Source organism: Acanthaster planci, linkage group LG20 (assembly GCF_054643075.1).
Source record: "Acanthaster planci isolate LZ-2023a linkage group LG20, COTS_SCS, whole genome shotgun sequence".
NCBI lineage: Eukaryota > Metazoa > Echinodermata > Asteroidea > Valvatida > Acanthasteridae > Acanthaster > Acanthaster planci.
This window is the reverse complement of record NC_141796.1, coordinates 1,842,365-1,863,519: the sequence shown is the minus strand read 5'-3', so window position 1 is coordinate 1,863,519 and position 21,155 is coordinate 1,842,365. Positions and strand designations below refer to the sequence as shown.

Sequence of the window (21,155 nt, the reverse complement as noted above, 5' to 3'; positions counted from 1 at the left end):
GATCTGTCACCCATACAGAATGGCTGAATGAAAAGCCGCCTGTTCACTGGAAATGTTTGACAAGTATTGTGAGATGAACAGTGAAACTTTTGTCTGGTTAGGGTGCGCTCTTCAGCGTGAGGCTGGGCTTGTTTTCAAACCCGAAATAATGATATTCATCTCAATTCTGTTGCAGATGTTGATATTTGTGTAGTCACAATTCTCCAGTTTTACCCACCAGTGAAGAAGAGATTTTGTTCTGTAGAACTGTTTTAGGCCCATCATCCCAAGATTTAGAGTTCATTTCCGCATGCGCAAGCGGTTGAATTGTGACGTCAAAGGGTGGTACTCACACGCTATTGGCAGTTTTTTTTGACGTGTGCGATGCGCGCGCAATTCTTAATCTTTCAGTGTTCACGGTGAACCAGTTGCAGTCAAAAGTTTACCCCTGACTCGAACTCGAGGAGCGGGGTGTACTGACCGCACAAATGAACAAACACTTTTCCTGGTTACTTTGTTCTTTTCCCCCTTTTGTGGCTCTGCCGTTCCCCATGAAAGAACGGTTGCCTCGAGGGGCGTGTTGAACGACAATATCGTTGGCCATGCCAGCCCGACATAGGAACGCGGAGCGGTGCAAGAGACCCATGCGGCCCGCCTAAGGGTGTCCCGTATGTAATCGGTGCTCACGGTATGGCTGTTCTGAGCCGGCACGCTTTGAGCGCACCGCCAGGGAAAAAAAATATATACTCATGTATTCGGGAAACATAACGATCCTTTCGAAGTAGCTCGTTATCCTCAATGATTTAGGATCGGCTTATTCCGGGGAGTAATAAAAGGAAACAAAAACACAACCGCCTGGAATTAAACGATTTTGGTGATGGAGTTCATTATTGAGTAAAAACAACTTTCTCGGGGGAGGCATTTCGCGTCCCAAAACGTCCGAGGGGAATTTTCCCCCTCGAGATAACGAGCGCCGTGCTGCGTTTTGTCAGACCCAAAAGACGGGTAAATGTGCGCATTATGGGGAAATCTGCGTCCGGCGGCGAATTATACAATCGGTCCACGGATGGTCATACTACATCATAGAATTCTCTTTCTCGACCGACTCAAAAGCGACTTGGCTGCTGAATAATATATTTATAGGTTCAAATAAGTGTTGTCGGAATTGTAATCTTCAAGCAGGCTGGAAGACGTTTTCCTTTTCCATTTTAACAAGACATAAAATTGAAGGTCATTTTGTACCATGCGCATCTTCGAAAGACACAAAAGGACCGCTCGGTTTAAGTCGTAAAATAGAAATTTATGTGGCGAAAGGAATACTCTGTTTGAAAAGCCACCTCGGCCAAATTACTGAAGTAGGACGCCATAAATGTCTCAATCTTGACCCGAGAAAACCGGAACTGTTCATTTGTAGTGGTATTAAAAAAATTGGGGCCATTCGTTTTCCTGGTAAAATCAATGGAAGTTTTATGGATATTCTAATTTGGGGCAGATCTCTCGCGCCGTAAAGAAAGACCAGGATCAGGATTAATAATCTCAGAAAAGTGGGAACAGTTTTTGGATCATGCATGGGCAAGTTTCGGTGTCCCTCGAAGTCTTGCTCTTACTCCTTCATGCTGTCTGGTTTTGGCGTGCACAGGCCGTGAAACCAATTTTTAGGGAGCACAAAAAGCCGGCCTTGGCATGGTCGATAGATTGCTTCACGGGTGAAATCAACCGGATTGCTCGACACGTCGGCAGACAAAGGAAGCGGTTTACAGTAAGCTGTGCAATTACTACTCAGCCGAAAATCGAACCTGCCCCCGAGAGCATTCAAAAACAGGACCGAAAATCTGCTCCACAACGACTGTCAAAGTATCAACCGATCGCTCCCTTTTTTTCTCTCTCTTAAAAATCTGCCAGATTTGAGGTGCAACGACCTCGTCAGATTAAATCGATTTTCTCTGGACTCGTTCGACCTTTATTGTGGTTGAATCAAGAGACACATCATTGGTGATTTTTTACACGAGCCAGAGCGCATTGCTTACGCGTCAGTGCCTCACCTTGCTTCAAGCTCTTCATATTTTTTGAGCCTAAGAAAAGGGCGTCGCAGTGGGGGTGGTGCGTACGCGCCCCCTCAAACCGGAAACGGGACACATCCCTTGCCGATTTCAATGATCTTTGACCTTCCACAATTATGAGCGGTGCCTTCTCTGATTACGTCCTACAACGTGTGGGCTAATGGAGTGATCTATTTCACTGTCCAAACCACAAATCAAATGTCGACTTCCTGACGTACTCTCATTCAAACGTACGAGATCAAGATAAGGTGTACTGACATTTCATTTCCCATCGGCCTTTCGTCATGTATGCGTCATCGCTTTCGAAATTTCCAACTCATGTTGCTGGTTCAGATCACTCAAAATGGTTCTGATCATCAGCAGGATGATCTAGAGATTTTTTTGCAAATGGGAGGAACAGATCCAGGAATTTGTCCCGGAAACAAATCCTGAAAAATCTCCGGCCTGACCCCCGCCCCGGACTGAGATTTTTTTTAATGTCTCAGTTTTGTGGACAAGCGGAAACGAAAATGAAACATACCTAACTTACATCGTTTAAAACGGTATCGGTGCACTTACCTTTGTACAATGTACACCTTACATTTAGTTCATTATTTTCCCCATTTTTTGTACCTTTTTTGTCTCGGAGCGGCCCCCTTCCAGATCTGCGCCTTGATGGCATGTGCGTATTTTGTGACGAAAGATTTTACATTGAAGTAGGACGATCTTTTTTTCCTTTTTTAAAAGGCCCACGGACGGTACTGCAGAATTCACTTTCAAGAATTCAACTCAGCGCGTCGATTCCCCGGCTTTAGTGTAGAACTTTTGTGATATGGAACTGTACAGAAATTTTTCTTATTAGTGAAGAGAAAATTCGAATCGTTTCACTCTGGTTCCCAGACTGTGGATGCGGCAGAAAACGAATGGAATGCCATCATGTCGAAGGAAGTACCTTCCGTCACGCTTCGTTTTCACAGCATTGAGACGAAACATTACGCAGTAGTTATGATCGTATCATCAGTGGCGTAAATCTGTGCTGGAATTTGGGAAGGGGCGGGGCTGGGGAAAGGTGGGGAGATGACTTATCCGACCATGAAAATTTGAAAAGCGGGGGTGGGGGCACTGTTTCGTGGCGCTGCTTGGCGTGGTGGTTGTGCTAACAGTTACCCGCGCGTAGATATTTCCATTGTCTTTTCACCACGTTAAGCAATTTTTCCTCCTTGCAGGGTAACTATGCATTTTGCCGTGCTTACTGCTTACGGTCCTCTTCGTCAGATATCGCGAAATTGGGCTCTGGTTGTGTCCAATAATCCTCGGTGATTGACAGTGTTTCGTGCTGCAGTCTCCTGCTTCGAATGTGAATTTATCCCACGGTTTTTGTTATATGTGCCGTAGCCTTGAAAAAGTCCCGTAATTCAAAACACAAAATTCAATGTTATGGCTTAAACATAAATATTGTAGTTGAGGGTCTCGAAAACGTGCCTGGGACCTTGGAGATGTTATTTACTCTCCATCAAGCATGAGGATTTGGTACCGAATACGAAACTTATCAAGTGTTCGTGTTCCCACGGATTGAGTAACGGATTTGCTTGTCAACCGATACTATCATTTATTTCGTTCTGTAATTGCCTCTTTATCCGTGTGTCTCTCCACATTTTGTCTCTTTCATCCACCAAATCGTCTTAATTTTCCAGAGTGGCATAAAAAAAAATCTTGGACGGTGGTAGAGTGTCTGGTGGCCATTTTGCCGAGCTTGCTGGGCGGTTGCTGGGTCGGGTTAGTGATGTGATTAGAGTCGAGTAAGTTGAGGGCCGGGTTTTTTTTATTTTGGCGGGAAACCAAAGACGGAGCGCGTGTGATTTTACGAGGTGCGCGCATTACAGCGACGCGGCGAGGTTCTCCCGCGGGAAAACCGACAGGGGAGGGACGGAACGGACCTCGGATTCGTTTTAGTCAAATCTGAGACTTGCCGCAAATGCCAGAGCTATCGATTCAAAGAAAACTCTTTCGAGAAAAAAAAAGAGTGAAGAGAAACGAAGGGTCGGTTTCGGTTGACGGAATGTGAAGAAATTCGGGAGCGTTCAATTCTTGGGTCGAAGGGAGACAACGCAATAGATGCATTCCGGCGGTCAGAGACTCTTGTGAAGGAAATCAATCGGCGCCCTTTCCAGCAATTATCGCCAGGATTGGCAGGTGACGAATTCGCAAATAGGGACGTGGTAGACAAAATATGGGAAGGGAATGAATCGACGTGGTACGTGCATGCAACGCATATATGACATATCGACAATCACACGGTTGCTGTGCCTGGTCTCTGAACATTACTCATTCTCCCAACAACTTTGAACTTTTGCTCGTGGCCAAGGGCAGACGTGGTTTGTTTACAAGTTTGCGCTCTCGGGATTCTGGGGGAAGTTAGAAGAATGGATCTGCACAGAGAGTGGTTACACTGTGTTGAGAGCTAATTTATTTATCAAGCGCCGCCAGGCCGACATTCCAAGTCGTTAAATATTGCCTATCTGCTTGAAAGTCCCACTACTTGAATGTTACATGATTAAAGGAGCAAGGAAATGAATTTTTCTTAGAATCGCTTTTTGTGTATCTCTGTACTCTTCTTCCATGTATGAAGACTGTTGGACATCTTTTTCGAGTTATGTGAACTGAACGGTGCACTTTTTCAAGCATTAAAAAATTGGCCAAGCATTTCTGGACAAGTGAGGGCGCTTTTGCTTTGATGTAAATCCAGGAAAACATGGTTCAGGTTGCATGTTTTCATGTTCAATTTGTGAATCCCAAATTTGCTATCTGGCAACATTTCTATGAAAAGGATTTTTGCTGGATTATTGCCATATACTTACACAGCAATAAATTGTCAAAGAAAATGAAAGCTGCCATGGCAGTGGTTAAAAAATCTAGAAATTTTCAGTGCTCAAATCAGTGCAACATTGAGATTCAGTGCTTTGGATGACATCATAGTTTTGCTCATGAAGATGCAAAAGCATTAGCATTAAACCAAAAAAGCATCAAAAATGGGTGAAAATTATAAAACAAAAATTTAAAATAAGGTTAATCGAAACCCAAAGATGCAATTTCAAGGGTTTTTAGTAAAAATTTATAAAATGTTTCTGTTCCCTGGTTCCGTTAAAGCATACTTCGTCGAATATCATATTCCTCTGAACTGTATCAAAAAGATTATTACAACCTTTCTTCAGATGAGGTTTTTTAGGAGGACTATTCTGGGATCGTATATTCAATCTATAAGTGCTTTCTGACTGAGTTTGAATGACTTCGTGGTCTATTTATCCTTCACATTCTTTAAAAAAATGAATCCTTTCTAGTTTGACATCTAGGCGACAGTAAAGGAGCCTCTTTTGTGACTCGTCTGGGTACTTTCATGGAGTCGAGACAGCAGTGTCGTAAAATTGTCGCTGAAGCTGCTGTTGGACCCAGTTCTTTTGAAGTAAAAAGCCATGAAATGGAATCGTACCCCATTTGCCCAGAAACCAGAAAGAATATAAACTCGAACTAGCGTGAAGGATTGCTGTCCAATTGGGAAATGATGTCTGCCGCCCGTCAGAAGAAAACAAACGATCAGCCGTAAATGGAGATTGAGATCTCCTTACTCGACAATTTCGCCAAATCTAGATCCCTCAGATCTGATAATCCCGTGCAATTCTTCTACACCGATGTAGGTCTACCTAAACACAGGGGACCCCAAAATGAATGGTTTTTCCATGTGAATGCAGGTTGTCTATTTTTGTAGAAGAGATCTGTCATAATAATAGTTCCCGCTTTTTGCCTTTAGGGATCAGTTGTTGGGCCGCATGTGGTCGTTGTCTGTGCTAGGTCTGAATAGAACAAACTGGAATGATATATCTGCGGTAGATTTGGTGTGTGTTCGGTTATCATGGCACCCCCGATGGGCTGAAGTTCGACGGCCGTGACCCTTTACTGCGCACTTTGGCGTGGTGCCCCAACCCAAGTTGAGTCCCCTTTAGGAGGGCGGCCGATTTCCTTGTCTTCCAAGATTGTGCAACATGACTCAGTGGTGGGAGGGTTGACATCAGCTCATTCGCCTTCGTGACCTGGGGTTCGAATCCCGCCAAGTACATCATTATGTAGATTGATTCCCATTCCTCTTTGACCCTTTGTCGCTCCCTCCCCCAGAAAGGTACACAGCAGACTCCTCCCATCTCTTCTCCATGCTTGCAACAGCAAAGATACAGACCCCTTTGCGCTCTGCGTCACAATCCTCTCCCACAGTCCTTTGCGGCCCGCCATCTTTGATTTCAAGCCTTGTCTGAAATGGCTGTACGGTTTCCAATTTTCAGAGGACACCGTTGCAATTAACGATGCATTTGAGCATGCCCACGAAAAATTCTTGATGCCACTACGAGAAAGAAATGAAAAAAAAATGTGGTTCGCTCTTAAAAAGTTGTCATTGGTCGTTTTCCAATACTCAACTTCGGCTCCGTCTCAGGCTTCAACTGTTTTTTACTAGTTGACTTTAAAGCTGTAAGCTCAGTAATTAGTCTAATAGTGCCACAGAACATCAAATAAGATGCAAGAAAGCCTACAATTACAGTAATCCGATGTAATTTAAACGCTTCAGGCTCACAATCGATAATTGGTTTTGGGAACGAAGCCTGAGACGGAGACGAAGTTGAGTATTGGAAAACGGCCCATGAACAGTACCGGACGAGAAGCATTTGACCGATTCGCGGAAGCGTGACCGAGGAAGCCCCAACCTTGAAACAAGCAAGCAGACCGAATTCCAATATCTATCCTGCCTTTAAGTTTAAGAGTCCCCAAACCATTTGAGGTGTTAGGGTGATTCAGGAGTCACGAATTCTATCCCCAGAAAAGTCGACTTGAACTCTGCGTAGGGACATGAGCCCATCATTTCAGGGGTACACTTCGATTCATATTGTGAAACAGCCTGCGGGACAAGAGTTACTTGAACTTTACCCCATTGTGAAGAAACTTGTGAAAATGAAAGATGTGGGCTTTCTCGTCGATTCTTTCATATTTTCGAATACCGATTCGTGCTGTCGAACTCAGTCAAAGGGGAAATGGGATGACTCAGGACGAGCTAGAATGAGGCGGCGAAGAAGGCTTGCCATTAATAGAGCAAAGCTGTTAATCTATTTAGTCACAACACTACACCTTTGAAGTGTGTTGCTTTTTTTTTAAACTCTGACTGTGCGGGGAACAAAGGAGGCAAAAAGGCAACGAGATTTACCCAGACACATAACATAAATTTTTGCTGCTGGCAACTGTAGGTCGTCTCCATTATATCGTCTGGGATCCTTTGTGTGTTGGATTTCTGTGCCATCAATTTCTGACAGACATAACAGAGAAATGTGTCTTTGTCGAAATGAATGCGCTCTCTGTAAACAGACACACGCGACTTGCTTCGATTCATCGTTCCCTTGCAAAACCCCCCTTGTCAAAGGTAAACTTATTAACTTGACCCATTTCAAAGCAGTGAGTGGATTTTCACGCATGAGAATTTTGCAAAAGATCTTTAGTTTCACCAGGATGTTAGTGACGAGCGCGTAGCACTTACTGCGCGTGAGCAGTCCAGTGTATGTGCGGTCGAGTGAATCTGCCACAGATGAGAAATTCCTGTGAATTTTGTCAGAGAACTTTCCAAAATAATTTTAAGTGTTGATCAGAACCCCTCTGAGAGATACTGATATACATCCTCGGAAAGAGAAAATAGTTTGCGGTATGATTTTGTATTATATGTAAAAATGTGTATAGTTACTTATTTGTTTTTTAGGTTTTCGAAGGAGCCAGCTACATTCCATTCATGAATATTTCATGAATTCTCCGATAACCTGCGAAGCTTTTTTTCTTGAATCTTTATGCAGTGGAAATTCGTCTGGACGAACACAGCATAGTTTTCGAAACGAACATGGTTATAATCGATCTTCATTCAAAGTTCAGAGAGACGCAACTCAACAAAACAATAGGCCTGCTGGCGCTGCCCTTACGTTAATGATAAAGTCCACATTGAATTTGCCATTGATATTCGACTGACATTCGTGGTTTTGACATCCGATCTACCGAGCATTGAACTTTGAACCGTTACTTATGTTTCACCGAAAATGGCTGTTTGTGGCGACGAGTTACTCGACTTGCTCCGATTCAAGTGTCTGTTGTGATTGACTTGTAACTGCCAGCTTTAACTTGTGACTTGACTTGGACTTGCAAAAACTGACTTGTGACTTGACTTGGACCAGCAAAACTGACTTGTGACTTGACTTGGACTAGCAAAACTGACTTGTGACTTGACTTGGACTTGCAAAAACTGACTTGTGACTCGACTTGGACTTGCAAAAACTGACTTGTGACTTGACTTGGACTTGCAAAAGCTGACTTGTGACTTGACTTGGACTTGCAAAAAATGACTAGCTGCCATGTCTGGAAATAATGGTCTACTCCTTATATCCATCAATAACCGAAACGAAGAAAACGGCCGCTGTTGTACAGTTGATGCAGAAATGTTGTCGCACGTGCAAACTATTGGCATTTCGGACATAGTTATCGGCGCATATGGAGCGCCGAGTCGAACATTAAGATAACACGCTTTGTTGGTTTTGTAAACAGCCTGCGAGTTTTTGTGGGCCAACCTGGGAACGGTCGAAGCATATTGACTTCACGATGGTAAAGTGAAGTATGAAGTAATATGATCGAAATTGGCAGTCTGTTCTGGGTCATGTAGTGCTATTAAGCGTGCCCGAAGCAACGGTCGTGATCTCACCACGACGTCACCAGGTGTGCAAATCATCGACCTGTCGATCATCTACAAATTGTGATAGTGTTTTTTTTGTTTTTGCTTACAAAATGTTTAGTGTTGTAGGGATCTCCAAACCACTGTTTTGAACCGCGTGCCTTTAAATGTTTTTTTACTGGCTTTTAAAGAAGGTAAATAAAGTTGCATAGAAAACGAACCTTGCTTAGAAATGAAGCATCTGGAAACAAGACATAATAAAAAAAGAGAAAAGCAAAACCAAAATTGAAACTAAAACAACAGAAACGTCAAAGGTCTTCACCTGGCTATCAGGTGTTGTGAAGAACACTTCACGGGGAAAGGTCAAATTCAGTTTTTGGACCTTGTGTTGTAAAAACGTTTTGGCGAACGACTTGTGATGGCCTTGTGATGGACTGCGGGGGGTTTGTGGGGACAATTGATGTCTCAACTTCGCTTTATATCTGAAATGTCATTAGTAGGGAACGGCAAAAATAACTTTCACAGAATGGAGTCACGCTCAAGTCTCTCAAGTCGATCCCAGCTGTGCCAAGAGGATCGACACTATTCTCCTCTTTTGCGGCCAATCGAAACCATATTTGGTAGTGATGCACGATCCCGTGTCTAAATCTTGTCAGGTATTAAATGCTGTGCGCATATGAAAATCTGGTTTGTATTAATCTCTGAGCTAGCGTAATAGAGGTTGACAAGGTTGGGGTTCGGTTTCTCGATTCTCGATTCTTCGATATTACTATAATTACAGGAATGACGAATATCTGACCTCCGTATGACCTTACTTGTATAGCAACAACGTGACTCGGCTGCAGTGTTTAGGTTTTACGAAGAGGTTTGGTTTCGATTGCATCTCCGTTTGATATTAAAATAATAACTACCGTGTGGTGATGGTTGGAAAGAGCTTCAAATAAAAAAGATGACCCGACTTGATCATAAAGTGTAAAAGAAGAACCATTTGAAGTGTTAGACAGTGGGCTTTAACAAAAACTAGAGTGATTGTCTGTCAATGGTTGATTCAGGAACTTTTAAGATGTTAATGGGGGGGGTAAGTTTTGTATTTTGGGGGAAAATTTGGCCAACAAGATAAAGGCAGTACAAATTATGATTATTTTTTAAAACTCCGCTTTGGCTAGCCTCTTGAATCCAGGCATGATTGATCGTCTGCCTTTAACCAGAAACTTGTCGCTTTGGCAAAGTTCAAAGGGCGCCTAAAAATGACATGACATAGCTCGCCCTTTGACAAGATAGTCTTTCATCGTCAGATACTTTTGCCGTCACATGGTACTTGTTCCATCATGTCAAATTGACAAGCTGTAATTTGTCAAAGTACACAACCTCAGCTTGATGCCTCCAGTAGACTAAGATAGCAATAAGGGTATACATCGACTTCTTGGCCTTTTTGTCGATTTTGAAGCGATAATTAAAAAGATTTATATGCCTGGTATATAATGCAGATTGTTAATAACCTCGTCTTTGTTGCAGGGCAGCCGGGTGTAAGCTTGAACTGTGAAAGTATAGACAAGCATATTTTGATCGAAACGTTGGGGGCAAAACATATCTGCAGTCCTGGCAAAGTCGCAGCTGAAATCCAATCAACTTTTTCCCTTCGAAGTGAATAGTCGTGATTATTATTCGGAGTAAACACTTTAATTTGGGAATGCCACTCAGGGTGTCTTGCATGCGGTGACCTCCCTTTCGAGCTCATCAACTGGCCCTCTCATCAGGTGGGGCTTGGGGGACGAGATTTCCGTGGAGGAGAGCTACCCCAGGGACGCGGTGCAAATTGGCCACGGTGGACCCTTCGGTGCCCGCAAAGTCAAGGTCTCGCGCCAGGTGCAAAATGCATTTTTTGGTGTTATGGCCATACAAGCAGGCCCCACACGCCACACCAGGGGACCGGTCATCCCGGTGGAGTTAATTCAGTTGTAGGGACCATTAAATTTGGCCCCTCGTCCAAGCATATTCAATAATCCACAAATCATATTTTTCATGATTCATGATTTGGAGACGAACGGGCGTCGTGCAGGTGTTTAAGTTTGACAAGCAAACTGTGACGCATCCAGTTGGAAGTATATAGTACACGCCCGTCAGGTTCTTTTTTTTTACTGTAATTGGCTAGACGAATTCTAATCCTTAATATTTCACGGTTGGGCGAGGCCTGGGTCGCGGTTCGAATTCCGGTCACAAATTGGCAAACTAACCTTGGAGAAACCACTTTTGTTGTCTAATCGAATCTACATGTGCTGACCTCGATCTACATGCACAAACCTGCCGTCGACAGTCGCGCACAAGTCGCAGTTTTTACTGGCAAGATTTGTACGGCAAATTGATAGTCACCGCAAACTTCACCTAGTGACAATAGCTTATGTCAAATTGGGATGATGAAATTTGAAAATGAAAACAGTTGAATGTTTTCATTACAACTATGACCATTAATTGTGTCCTCGTAGTCAATTTTCTTTTGACTTTATTGGAACGCAATTCTGTTTCTGTAACGAGAAAACAACACCCTGCTTTGGTACCGGTGGTGGAGTAGCTGGTTGATGGTTGTTGATTATTCTCTGTGATATTGAAGGGATATAAAAGGAACTATTCAGCCTAAGTTCTTTCTATAAAATAAGATAAGACTATGTGATCTGCATGAGAGCCGCTGCGTAGCAAAGCTCTTCGGGGGGGGGGAGTTCCCACTTGTTAGGGAAGTTGGTGATCGACGTTGGCTTTGTAGCTAGGCTTTTCGCAGGGGGAGGGGTTAGGGGTTGTAATAGTTCCCACGGGGCAGTTGCCCCCTCATGCTACTGGGGAGCTATAGGCCACTCTTGTTTTGCCTACAACTTGTATGGGTGGCCAAAGACTACAGAAATGTCACCTTTTGGGCTGGTTTTCGATTTTACCTCAAACTCCTTCAAAACTGACACTTGTCCCATTAATTTTAAAGAGGGTTGTATTTTTGTTTAGTATTTAGTAGTATATAGGTGTTCTGATAGCTTCGTGGGATTGTTAACACTTTGTGAAGTGCTCTTTGACTTTTGAATGTACCCACGACCAACTAAAGTAGCAGCCAAAAACAGGACTGTGACGTCAGAAGAACAGACCCCAGCTGTAGGGCTAATTGGATGATATGGAGTGCAATCTGAACATTTAGCTTTATTCTGCTGTTTCAGAATTCTGAAGTTATTTTAGTTCTGCTATTTTGATCCAAAAATAAAAAGCAGCAGGTTTGTTTGTCTTGAAGAGTTTAATGTAAAAAGCTCTCTCTTTTTTTGCAGGCCCGGCGTGACTGCGAATCGACCCTGAATGACCACGGCTTTGCCTGGCCCGCTGAGCTGGCCTGCGAGAACTTGCCCGAGCCTCGGCGGGAAGAGAAGCGAAGCAGATGCATCAATTATGAACCGCCCAGGCCAGGTAACATAGAAACCAGATAGTGGCTTTACAAATACAATGCTAGTTTTAACCCCATCCGTACTGCCAGTGACGTCTTGCAACTCATCAAAAAGATATTAGTTTGGACTCATTGTTAGGGGGTGCAATAAGAAATTCGTAGCTCTTTTTTTAATCCATATCAGTGGCTGCCATTTTTCCGTGTTATCTTATGATATTCTTCTAAAAATGTAGCAAGGAGGAAAGAAATAAGGGAAATGGGCGTTTTTCATCACAGATATTCAGGTTCCTAATTCTGACTTGGAACTTCAGACTCCAAGTGAAAGTCTCTTTCTGATCTTAAGCCATCGGACTTGAGCCTCGACGATGTGTTACTCTGTTCCTAAGATCTTAATCTAATGCAAAAGGGCTTAGGGCCTAGACTACATTTGGCTCTTAAAGCCGAATACAGTAATGTTCCCACTCTGTCATCTACTAAAGTCGTACCATGGGCAAAAATGGCCCAAGCCAGATCTGCAGGACATATACAGTGTACCTAGGTCTTCCGTTGGATCACTCGAACTCTGCTAACTCAAACATCTGACGTGATATTTTATAAAAACCCTCTTGAAGCCAATGCAATGGCCTAGCTCTCCCCAGTTGGTCCCCTGTAATCCTGCCCGTTTTTGTGTGCGATTTGGCATGATTTTAATCACTCCAAAAGTGTCCCACTATGAGCATAACCCAGGTTGTAATTTGACCCAGACCCGATCTCAGATCCTCCCCCGTCCTTTCCCCAAAAGAGGAAAAAAAATAGCATGTTGTTTCAGAGAAATCTGTTGTGTAGATGCATGGGTTTTGTGATTTGGGGAATGATCCTGCATCTTGGAAGATATGTACAAATGTTCAGGATCTCACATACTGCGATCTACCTGAGAATAAGCTTGATGACCGCAGCGGGAAGTCACATGCTTCCAATGGAAATGACCGGGTGCCAGTTTTGGTGTAATTGTGTGCTTGACGTTTGCGTTTTACTAACTCAGAACTGCTCACCTCACCTTCCCCAAGTTTGTTTGTTTGCATCCGTTTTGTTTGTTCCCCGGTTTCCTTTCCTCAGAGTACTGTAGCCTCCATAAGGACGTGGGCCCTTGCCGGACCTACTATCCCTTCTGGTACTTCGACACGGGCGCGCAGACCTGTCAGCCGTTCACGTACGGCGGTTGCTTTGGTAACCAAAACCGCTTCTCGTCCAAGGAGGAGTGCCTGCGGACTTGCGGCATGGGTCTAGAGGAGACAGGTGATAAGGGTTGTACGTGTTCATGACGTCATCGCCGCATCTTTTTTTTTCACCACCACGGTTCCATCCAGCACACGCGTCCATGGCGACACTGCACTCTTCTGTCACAGTTAATGCAGTCATCCATGATGCCATCGATTATTCACACCATCACATTTCACTCTGTGCATCTTCCTAAGTCTGACAAAACAGTAACGGTTGCCAAGGAACATTGCACATGACCGACATACCTGCTTCAGCAAATCCTTCAAATCCAATTTTAAATGTGCACTTTTCACCAAATCAAACCTTCAAGTATTTGTGACGCCTATGTTTGCTGCATGAAATCCCCAGCAATCTTTGCTAACAAATTCACTGCGTCTAGGGCATGGTTCAAAATGCATGGTTCCCCATGACTAATTGGTAATGTTCTCCCCACTAACTTCAATCTTACATGATTACAACTGAGTAAGCGGCAGCAGTAACACAGTTACTGCGTCATGCTTTATTGTCTGAAAGTTCTTGACAAGAAACAAAATATTCAGTTTTCTCTCTCTGATTTTGCCTGCACTTCTGAATTGGTGTGCTGTCCTGTGGTGAAATTGGCACTGCGGCACGGTACGAGGCACAGCACTCGTTGACAGGTTGTATTGTACTCGAGTCCATCACAAGTCCTTTCACAGGTCCCGTCACAAGACCAGTCATAAGTAACAGAGTGAACAATGACAAAAGAATGCTTTTGTCGCAGCTCATTTGAATATCTTGTGAATTAATTAGCTTAAGACTGAACATAGAGCAAGGAACAGACCTGTGATGGACTTCAAGATGGACTCACAAGGACTTGCAGGGACTTGTGATGCATTCAAATGCAACACTGTGGTATGCCACGTGCCACTTCGACCGATGGGGTATCGTATTTTGCCAAACGTACGTGTGCGTCAAGGAGAATGTGCATGCGAGTGCAGTGCCACAGCAGTCAAGAAGTCTCCACCTACTTGTTTATATAGAGGATTTGCATGGCCGCCGTCTTGCAGGCCAGTGCTTTTATTCCACGGGGTAACAGAAGAGCTGCCCAGCAAGATGGCTGCCATGCAAAGCCTCTACAGGTATCACATGGTGTTCATAAAACTGTTTTGAGGTGCATTGGTTATTGAAACCTTTGCTACGTCAGCTTTTGTTTTCATGTCCTGCGAAAAATTGAAGATACTCATGAAAGTATTTAGTGTAAGCCTTTTTTGTCAGAAGTGAGCTTGATTGTTATTCCAAAGCAATCTATTCCTTTCATGTTTTTCTAAACATTTCAATTTCTTCCAACTCCAATGCTTCCATAAGATTTCTGACTTTTAAACAAGCAAGTCTGCACCTTTTTGGTTCAAAATGAAATGTTCCCTTGGGGTTTTGACCTTTGACTGCCATACTTTGCAATGAATATTCAGATGAGTTGACCACGACTGCGGACAAGCAGATGGACACCACGACAGTGGCGGGGACCACGACCACCATCACCGTGTCACAGGTTCCAGTCATCGATGGTTTCCCGCAAGACAGCATGATCGCTGAGGGTCAGGGGGTCACTCTAAAGTGTCACGCCGAGGGCGCCCTGGAGTACACCTGGTCGCGAGTTGATGGCGCTATGCCAGAGCAAAAGTGAGCAAAATTGGTGCCAACTTGCAAACATGTTTAGCATGATCCCATCATTAGACTTTGCTCCTGCCCATGAGAGGATTCACAATTATAGTTGTAGTTAACTAGTCAAGGGGATTTGAGAAGACCATGTTACGACCTTTCCAAATCAATCAGACCGTAACTTACGTAGTTTTAATCAACTTTATACCAATTACAAATTCCAGTAACTTTGATGTGGATAATCAACATTTGTTAATGAATGAGAAAGCTTAGATTGTCTGGAAACAAAATTGAGGGTGCCAGGAAAGATGTCTGTGACAGGTTCACTTTACGTGCAATAACCTGCATATGATAAATCACAGATATCAGATGTGATTTAGCCGTAACTTTCATTGTGACATGTTCTGTGATCGCTTCCAGGAGCACTGACATGACCTTTGTTATGACCTTTGACCATCAGAATAGTCAGCGAGATGGTGGTGAACAGCGAGGCCATCTTGGTCCTCCACAACCTCACTAGCCAGGACTCTGGCTTCTATCAGTGCATGGCGGAGAATGATGCTGGAGTCGCTGAGGCTTCGGCCAAGATCACAGTCATGGGTAAGGCTGATAACTGTTACTTGATCCAGCGGGGTCAACAATCTGACCAGGGTCAACAGATAGTGGCCCTTGTTGTAATAAAAAGTCTGACCTTTCTGAGATCAAACGTCTGATACATTTTTAGGATTCAATGGTATATCTGACCCCACGTGAGAATAAAGTTTCACCCACGGGAGTCGTAGGTTTATGAGCCAGAAGGGGTCAAAAGTCTGACTCGTGTGAGAACAGAAGTCTGACCCACAGGGAAACAATAGTCTGACCCATTTGGGAATTAAAGTAAAGTCAATCAAGAGGGGTACAGTCGATCCACTGGATGTTATCAGTCTGACCCCACGAGGGATCAAGATTCTGACCCATAAGAATCCGGAATTCTAAGCTCAGTCATAGAGGTCAACATTTGGCCCAGTGAAAGGAATAGATTGTCTTGCTTATGAGCAATATTGTATTTGAGTCCATCACAAGTCCCTTTGCAAGTCCAGTCACAAGGCCAGTCATAAGCACTACAGGGTGACTAATGACAATGAATGCTTTTGTCACAGCTCATTTGAATAGCTTGTGCATTGGCTTAAGACTGATAACTTGTGATGGACTTGCCGGGACTTACAGGGACTTACAGGGACTTGCATGGACTTGCAGGGACATGCAGGGACTTGCAGGGACTTACAGGGACTTGCAGGGACTTGCAGGGACTTACAGGGACTTGCATGGACTTGCAGGGACCCACAGGGACTTGCGGGGACTTGCAGGGACATGCAGGGACTTGCAGGGACTTACAGGGACTTGCAGGGACTTACAGGGACTTGCAGGGACTTGCAGGGACTTACAGGGACTTGCATGGACTTGCAGGGACCCACAGGGACTTGCGGGGACTTGCAGGGACATGCAGGGACTTGCAGGGACTTGCGGGGACTTGCATGGACTTGCAGGGACATGCAGGGACTTGCAGGGACTTACAGGGACTTGCAGGGACTTACAGGGACTTGTGATGCCGCTGGAATACAACACTACTTATGAGGAATCAATAGTCTGGCCCACGAGTGGGACATCACTTTGACCCAAGAGGACCTACAATCCTACCCAAGGGGGCAAAAAATCTGACACCAGGCTCTTGTAGGGTGACCAACATTTCCAACCCACCAGGGTTCGACGATTTCACATTCTGCAATCCACACCAGCACTCTGAGAATTATTTCAGTTTAATTTACTTTGACACTGGGTCGATCAACACAACCATCTCATCAGATGAAATAATAAGTGATCTAACAGAGTCATTGGACAAAGGCAAATAGTGTATTTCCCGTGTTTCTCCTTGAAGCCCGTCCCCAGATTACGCAGATGCCGCTAAACATGACCCTCAACAGAGGAGATCCCTTTGAGTTGATTTGCCAGGCCACGGGGTCGCCACAACCTAGAGTAACATGGGAGCGTAAGGACGGCAAGCGGGTCCTCATGAGGTGAAAATATCGTAAACTTCTCCTGCAAACACTTCATCAAGTATAGATAAGCTATCAAAATACCATTTGAGCAAATTCTTAGAACTTATTTTTTCATTTTTTAAAAACTCAGCTTTTATTTCAACAGAGTCATGTACACACTCCTTAAAACATACCTTTGTAGTCATTTGAACATGCGCAGCAGTTGCGTGATAGAGTAGAGTGTTACATATAGTATAGATGGTTTTCATGGCTGCCATGTTGCAGGCCATGCTTTTGTTCCACAAGATATGCACAAAGGAGGTTTCCCTGCAGAACAAAAGAACTGCCCGGTAAGATGGCTACCACGCAAAGCCTCTATGTGACTTACTCTTGGTATCACCTTTCTTCTTGTGTTATATTCTTACTGCTGAAGGCGGAGCGAGAGTACGGCCCTCTTGAGCCAGGAATCAGCCAGTACCTCCGATGCAGGGATCTATTACTGCAAGGCCACCAATTCACTGGGATCCACCACTCAAATGGTGCACGTCCGAGTGCTCGGTAAGTCTTGCAAGCCATGCATGTCGCTGTTCCCCTTGTCCGTGGGCAAGACTTGCATTGTTGCGTTACCAGTAATGCAGCGTTCTCATTGATTTCATTTCAGAGCACCACCTTTCAATGGTATTAATTGCATCGTCACACCAACTGAACTTAGCACTGTACAATTTAGCAATACAGTAACTCTTAAAATTGGGAAGGGTTTTGACAAAGTTTGAAAGACATCACTTGGTTAGGTCTGTTATTCGAAGTTCTCTTTTGAGCAGTATGGAAGGTTTGCTCGCAGAAGAAGTTTGTGGTCTCGGTACTTAACATCATCTGATGATGAGGTTCAACATTTCAATCACGTCCGCTATGCAGTGCCTCTCACATTATACCAACCCCCGACGAGAAACATGACGGGCAACTTAGGGGAGGCGGTCACCTGGTCCTGCGCCGCATCGGGGTTCCCTCTGCCGAGCATACATTGGGAGAGGATTGGAGGCGATCTGCCCGAGGACAGGTATAACACAGCGCGCGAGGAACGGCGAGAAAGTTAGAGGCCTCTTTTACACGGCTTGTGTTAGTGAGGTTTTGTTAGCATGAAATGAGTATACATTACAAATGATCCTAAACAGCAGGACTGAGGTTTAATGTACAAGATGATTGTATGTGATTTTCAATCAAGAGATTGGGTGTTCAGCGAAACAGTTGTAGAAGATTGGAGGGGCTGGAAAAATTTCGTGTCGGAGGCCATCGGTCAGTGAGGCTATGGGGCATATCAGATTATTGGTTACCATGGAGATTAGAGCAGGTTTCAATCAGAGGTGATAACATTATCTTCTCGAGGATGCAAAATTCCGTACAAAATGCACCGGCCACCCGCTCATGTGCGAGTGACATTTTGTGAGCTACACAAGAGTTTGAGTTATCTGTCCTGAAGGACTAGGCCTCAACAGACAGATGGGGCCGGAATGAGACTGTATTTTAGAGAGAACGTATATTGCAGGGAAGTTGGTGTATTCTGCTCAAATGTGACCGGCTCCACAAAAATGAATATTGTGGAACTTTTGTCAAAATGAGTTACATACACAATTGAATTGGTTTAAGCTTTAACTTGGTGTAGGTTTGAACCCTGTGGCATTTTGCAATCTGGAAATATTTGATTAAAAGCATGATCATATCGTACACATTAACAGAATTACCAGAATTACTTTCAGAGACAAAACCCCTTAAACACAGGAAGTGGAAAAAGAAATCAGCCAAGAAGAAAGTCTCTTGATGCCCATAGCAACAGTTAGGTTTCTTGTATGAATTGTGAAAGTACTGATTTATAGAAGCCAATAAACCAAGAATTAAAAAATCACTCTGTCCACATGAAAAATCCCCTCGTGTGAAATAGCACAGTAAATCCCTTAATGCATTATAGCAAGAATTGTGGAGCCACGAACAATTCGCAAAGTTCTCCGGTGATGTCATACTGCTTCAGGGAATTGATTATAATTTTGAACGAAGCTTCTTAAAATATGTCTGAGGTCATCTTTGTGTAGACTTGTGACCGAAAGATGAATAGAGACCAAACTATTTTACGTACATTGCAGTGTCTACGGTATAAGCAATTTTTCCCCACTATTATAAGGTGTTTCAAGAAAACATGCAGGGTCGTAGAGAAGACTAGAAATGTTTGGCTTGGATGGTTTCTTACCCCACCAGAGTAACCTTGGACGGTATGATGGAGACAAGCGTGGACGGCACAAAAGACGTTCTGTCAAAATTGACCTTGTCTGACCTCCAGCCGAACGACACATCCGAGTACAGGTGTGTCACCCAAGGCACAACGGGAAACGAAAGCAGTGTGTTTAGTCTGATGGTAAACGGTACGTCGGTGTGGTAACCTCATCGCCGTTTTGGTTCACGCTCTGCCATCACGCTTTCGTGTGACCTCATCATACATAGCGCAGGAGCTGTAGTAGTCTCTTCTTCAGCTGCTTCTGACTTTATTCCATCATCTGGGTGTTTTGCATTTGTTTGCCAGTGTCGTGGCTTTCGTTGCTCCACTATCATTTCATTACTACCATCTCATGAGATGTAAACCGTTTAATTTTCAGGGAGAAAGTGACTTTTGGCTTTTTCCACTCCTTTTCCCTTTCCTTTGTATATTTCATGAGAGTTTGGTAATTTCATTTTCCGTCTCTTTTTACCATTATTAATTGGTAGTTTGCCATCATGCTGTAGTGGTGTGCCAGCATTGATCAATTTGTTTACCATGGAACATTGGTTATTTCAAGTCATCTTCAGGATCTCCAACTTTTTTTCAGTTGGTGTATTTTTTATGTGTATTTCCTTGCTTCCATCATCACTGTTTCATTTTTCCGTAATCTGTTCCATGTCCATCGAGACCTGACCGATCCGGTCATGCAAACCGTATCTTTCACGCAGGAAAACACATTTCTGTAATTTCGCAGCAATGTGGAATGTTCCACAAACATCTTGCATCAAGTGCGGATCCAGAACTCAACTTTTCTGGGGCCAAATTGACTTTATGGTGGGTGAGGTTGGGGTGGGGGAACAGTTTGGAAATTTTTTTCATGTGACTTCTGGCCTTCGCCAGGGGTGAGACTACCATTTCGGGGCTTTTTACGCACCCATGAAGGAAGGGAATAGGCCCCCAAAATTGCCCTTTTCTCATAATTTATATTTTAAAAAATGGCTCCTTTTTGAGCGGGGCGGGGAATGACCCTGTTGGCCACCTGGATCCAGCCTTGCCTTGCATCTATGTTCAGGCTTTCATTTCAAATGTTTGTTGTTTACAAAGTCTGTGCACTTTCAAGCAAACCCTGAAAAGCAAATGTTCCCTTTGGACTTACCAATCCTTCAGCATGAGACGGGTTGTAAGAAACTTTCCTGTCTTGTCTATCATTCACTCTGTCTTTTCTTCCATAGTTGGTGAGCTGTGGTGACCCTCATCAAGAAATTCTCTTTTAGCACAGCACTTTCGTATGAACTTCAATCTTATCTTAATCTGTCATCCCCCACCTTTAACTGATGTCTTGCGGTGGCTGTCGATTCTTAAAAATCATCGTTCTTTTCAAATACACAGCTGTATCATGTTGCTGCTTACAATCGCCACATATCGTCTGTTAATTGAATTTCTTTTCGTTCATCTTTACTTTCAAGCAGTCTATACTCCAAAAAGCATAGAACACAGTGCCAAAATCTGTAGCTTTGGTGAATTCAGCGATGTGAACATTTTTGTAAATGCAATTTCTCCGGGGACGGTAGTATATTTGGAGGGGGGGGGGAATAACCCATCTTTGGAAACATAGTTTAGATGCACTTTTGGGATTTTTTGCTTGTTACATTTTAGCAGACAAGACATTTTCCTGGGTGCCAAACTCCTGTTTCCTCTCACTGAACCACGCCTCTTGATTACAGTTATATACTGGAAACAAGTAGACAAACCAAAACAGAAAGCTGCACTGCTCTGATGAAAGTAAGCTTGACTATAAACGACGTGAAAGAAAATTTACAGTTGTAAGATTATGGCGGTCTTTTTC

The 21,155-nt window shown here is 43.7% G+C and overlaps 1 protein-coding gene across 3 annotated transcripts in view; it reads left to right on the top strand.

The window, feature by feature from the left end:
* Window positions 1-21,155, top strand: part of LOC110975459 (immunoglobulin superfamily member 10-like) — a 42,490-nt gene that overhangs the window by 10,548 nt on the left and 10,787 nt on the right. The window contains exons 2-9 of one of the 3 annotated variants that reach the window (XM_022227978.2): window positions 12,057-12,192; window positions 13,265-13,444; window positions 14,860-15,070; window positions 15,510-15,649; window positions 16,965-17,103; window positions 17,498-17,622; window positions 17,980-18,121; window positions 19,312-19,475. In XM_022227978.2, coding sequence (XP_022083670.2) covers window positions 12,057-12,192; window positions 13,265-13,444; window positions 14,860-15,070; window positions 15,510-15,649; window positions 16,965-17,103; window positions 17,498-17,622; window positions 17,980-18,121; window positions 19,312-19,475 — 1,237 coding nt within the window. The remainder of the gene's footprint in view (window positions 1-12,056; window positions 12,193-13,264; window positions 13,445-14,859; window positions 15,071-15,509; window positions 15,650-16,964; window positions 17,104-17,497; window positions 17,623-17,979; window positions 18,122-19,311; window positions 19,476-21,155) is intronic. The other 2 variants (XM_022227979.2, XM_022227980.2) reach the window with 2 other exon arrangements.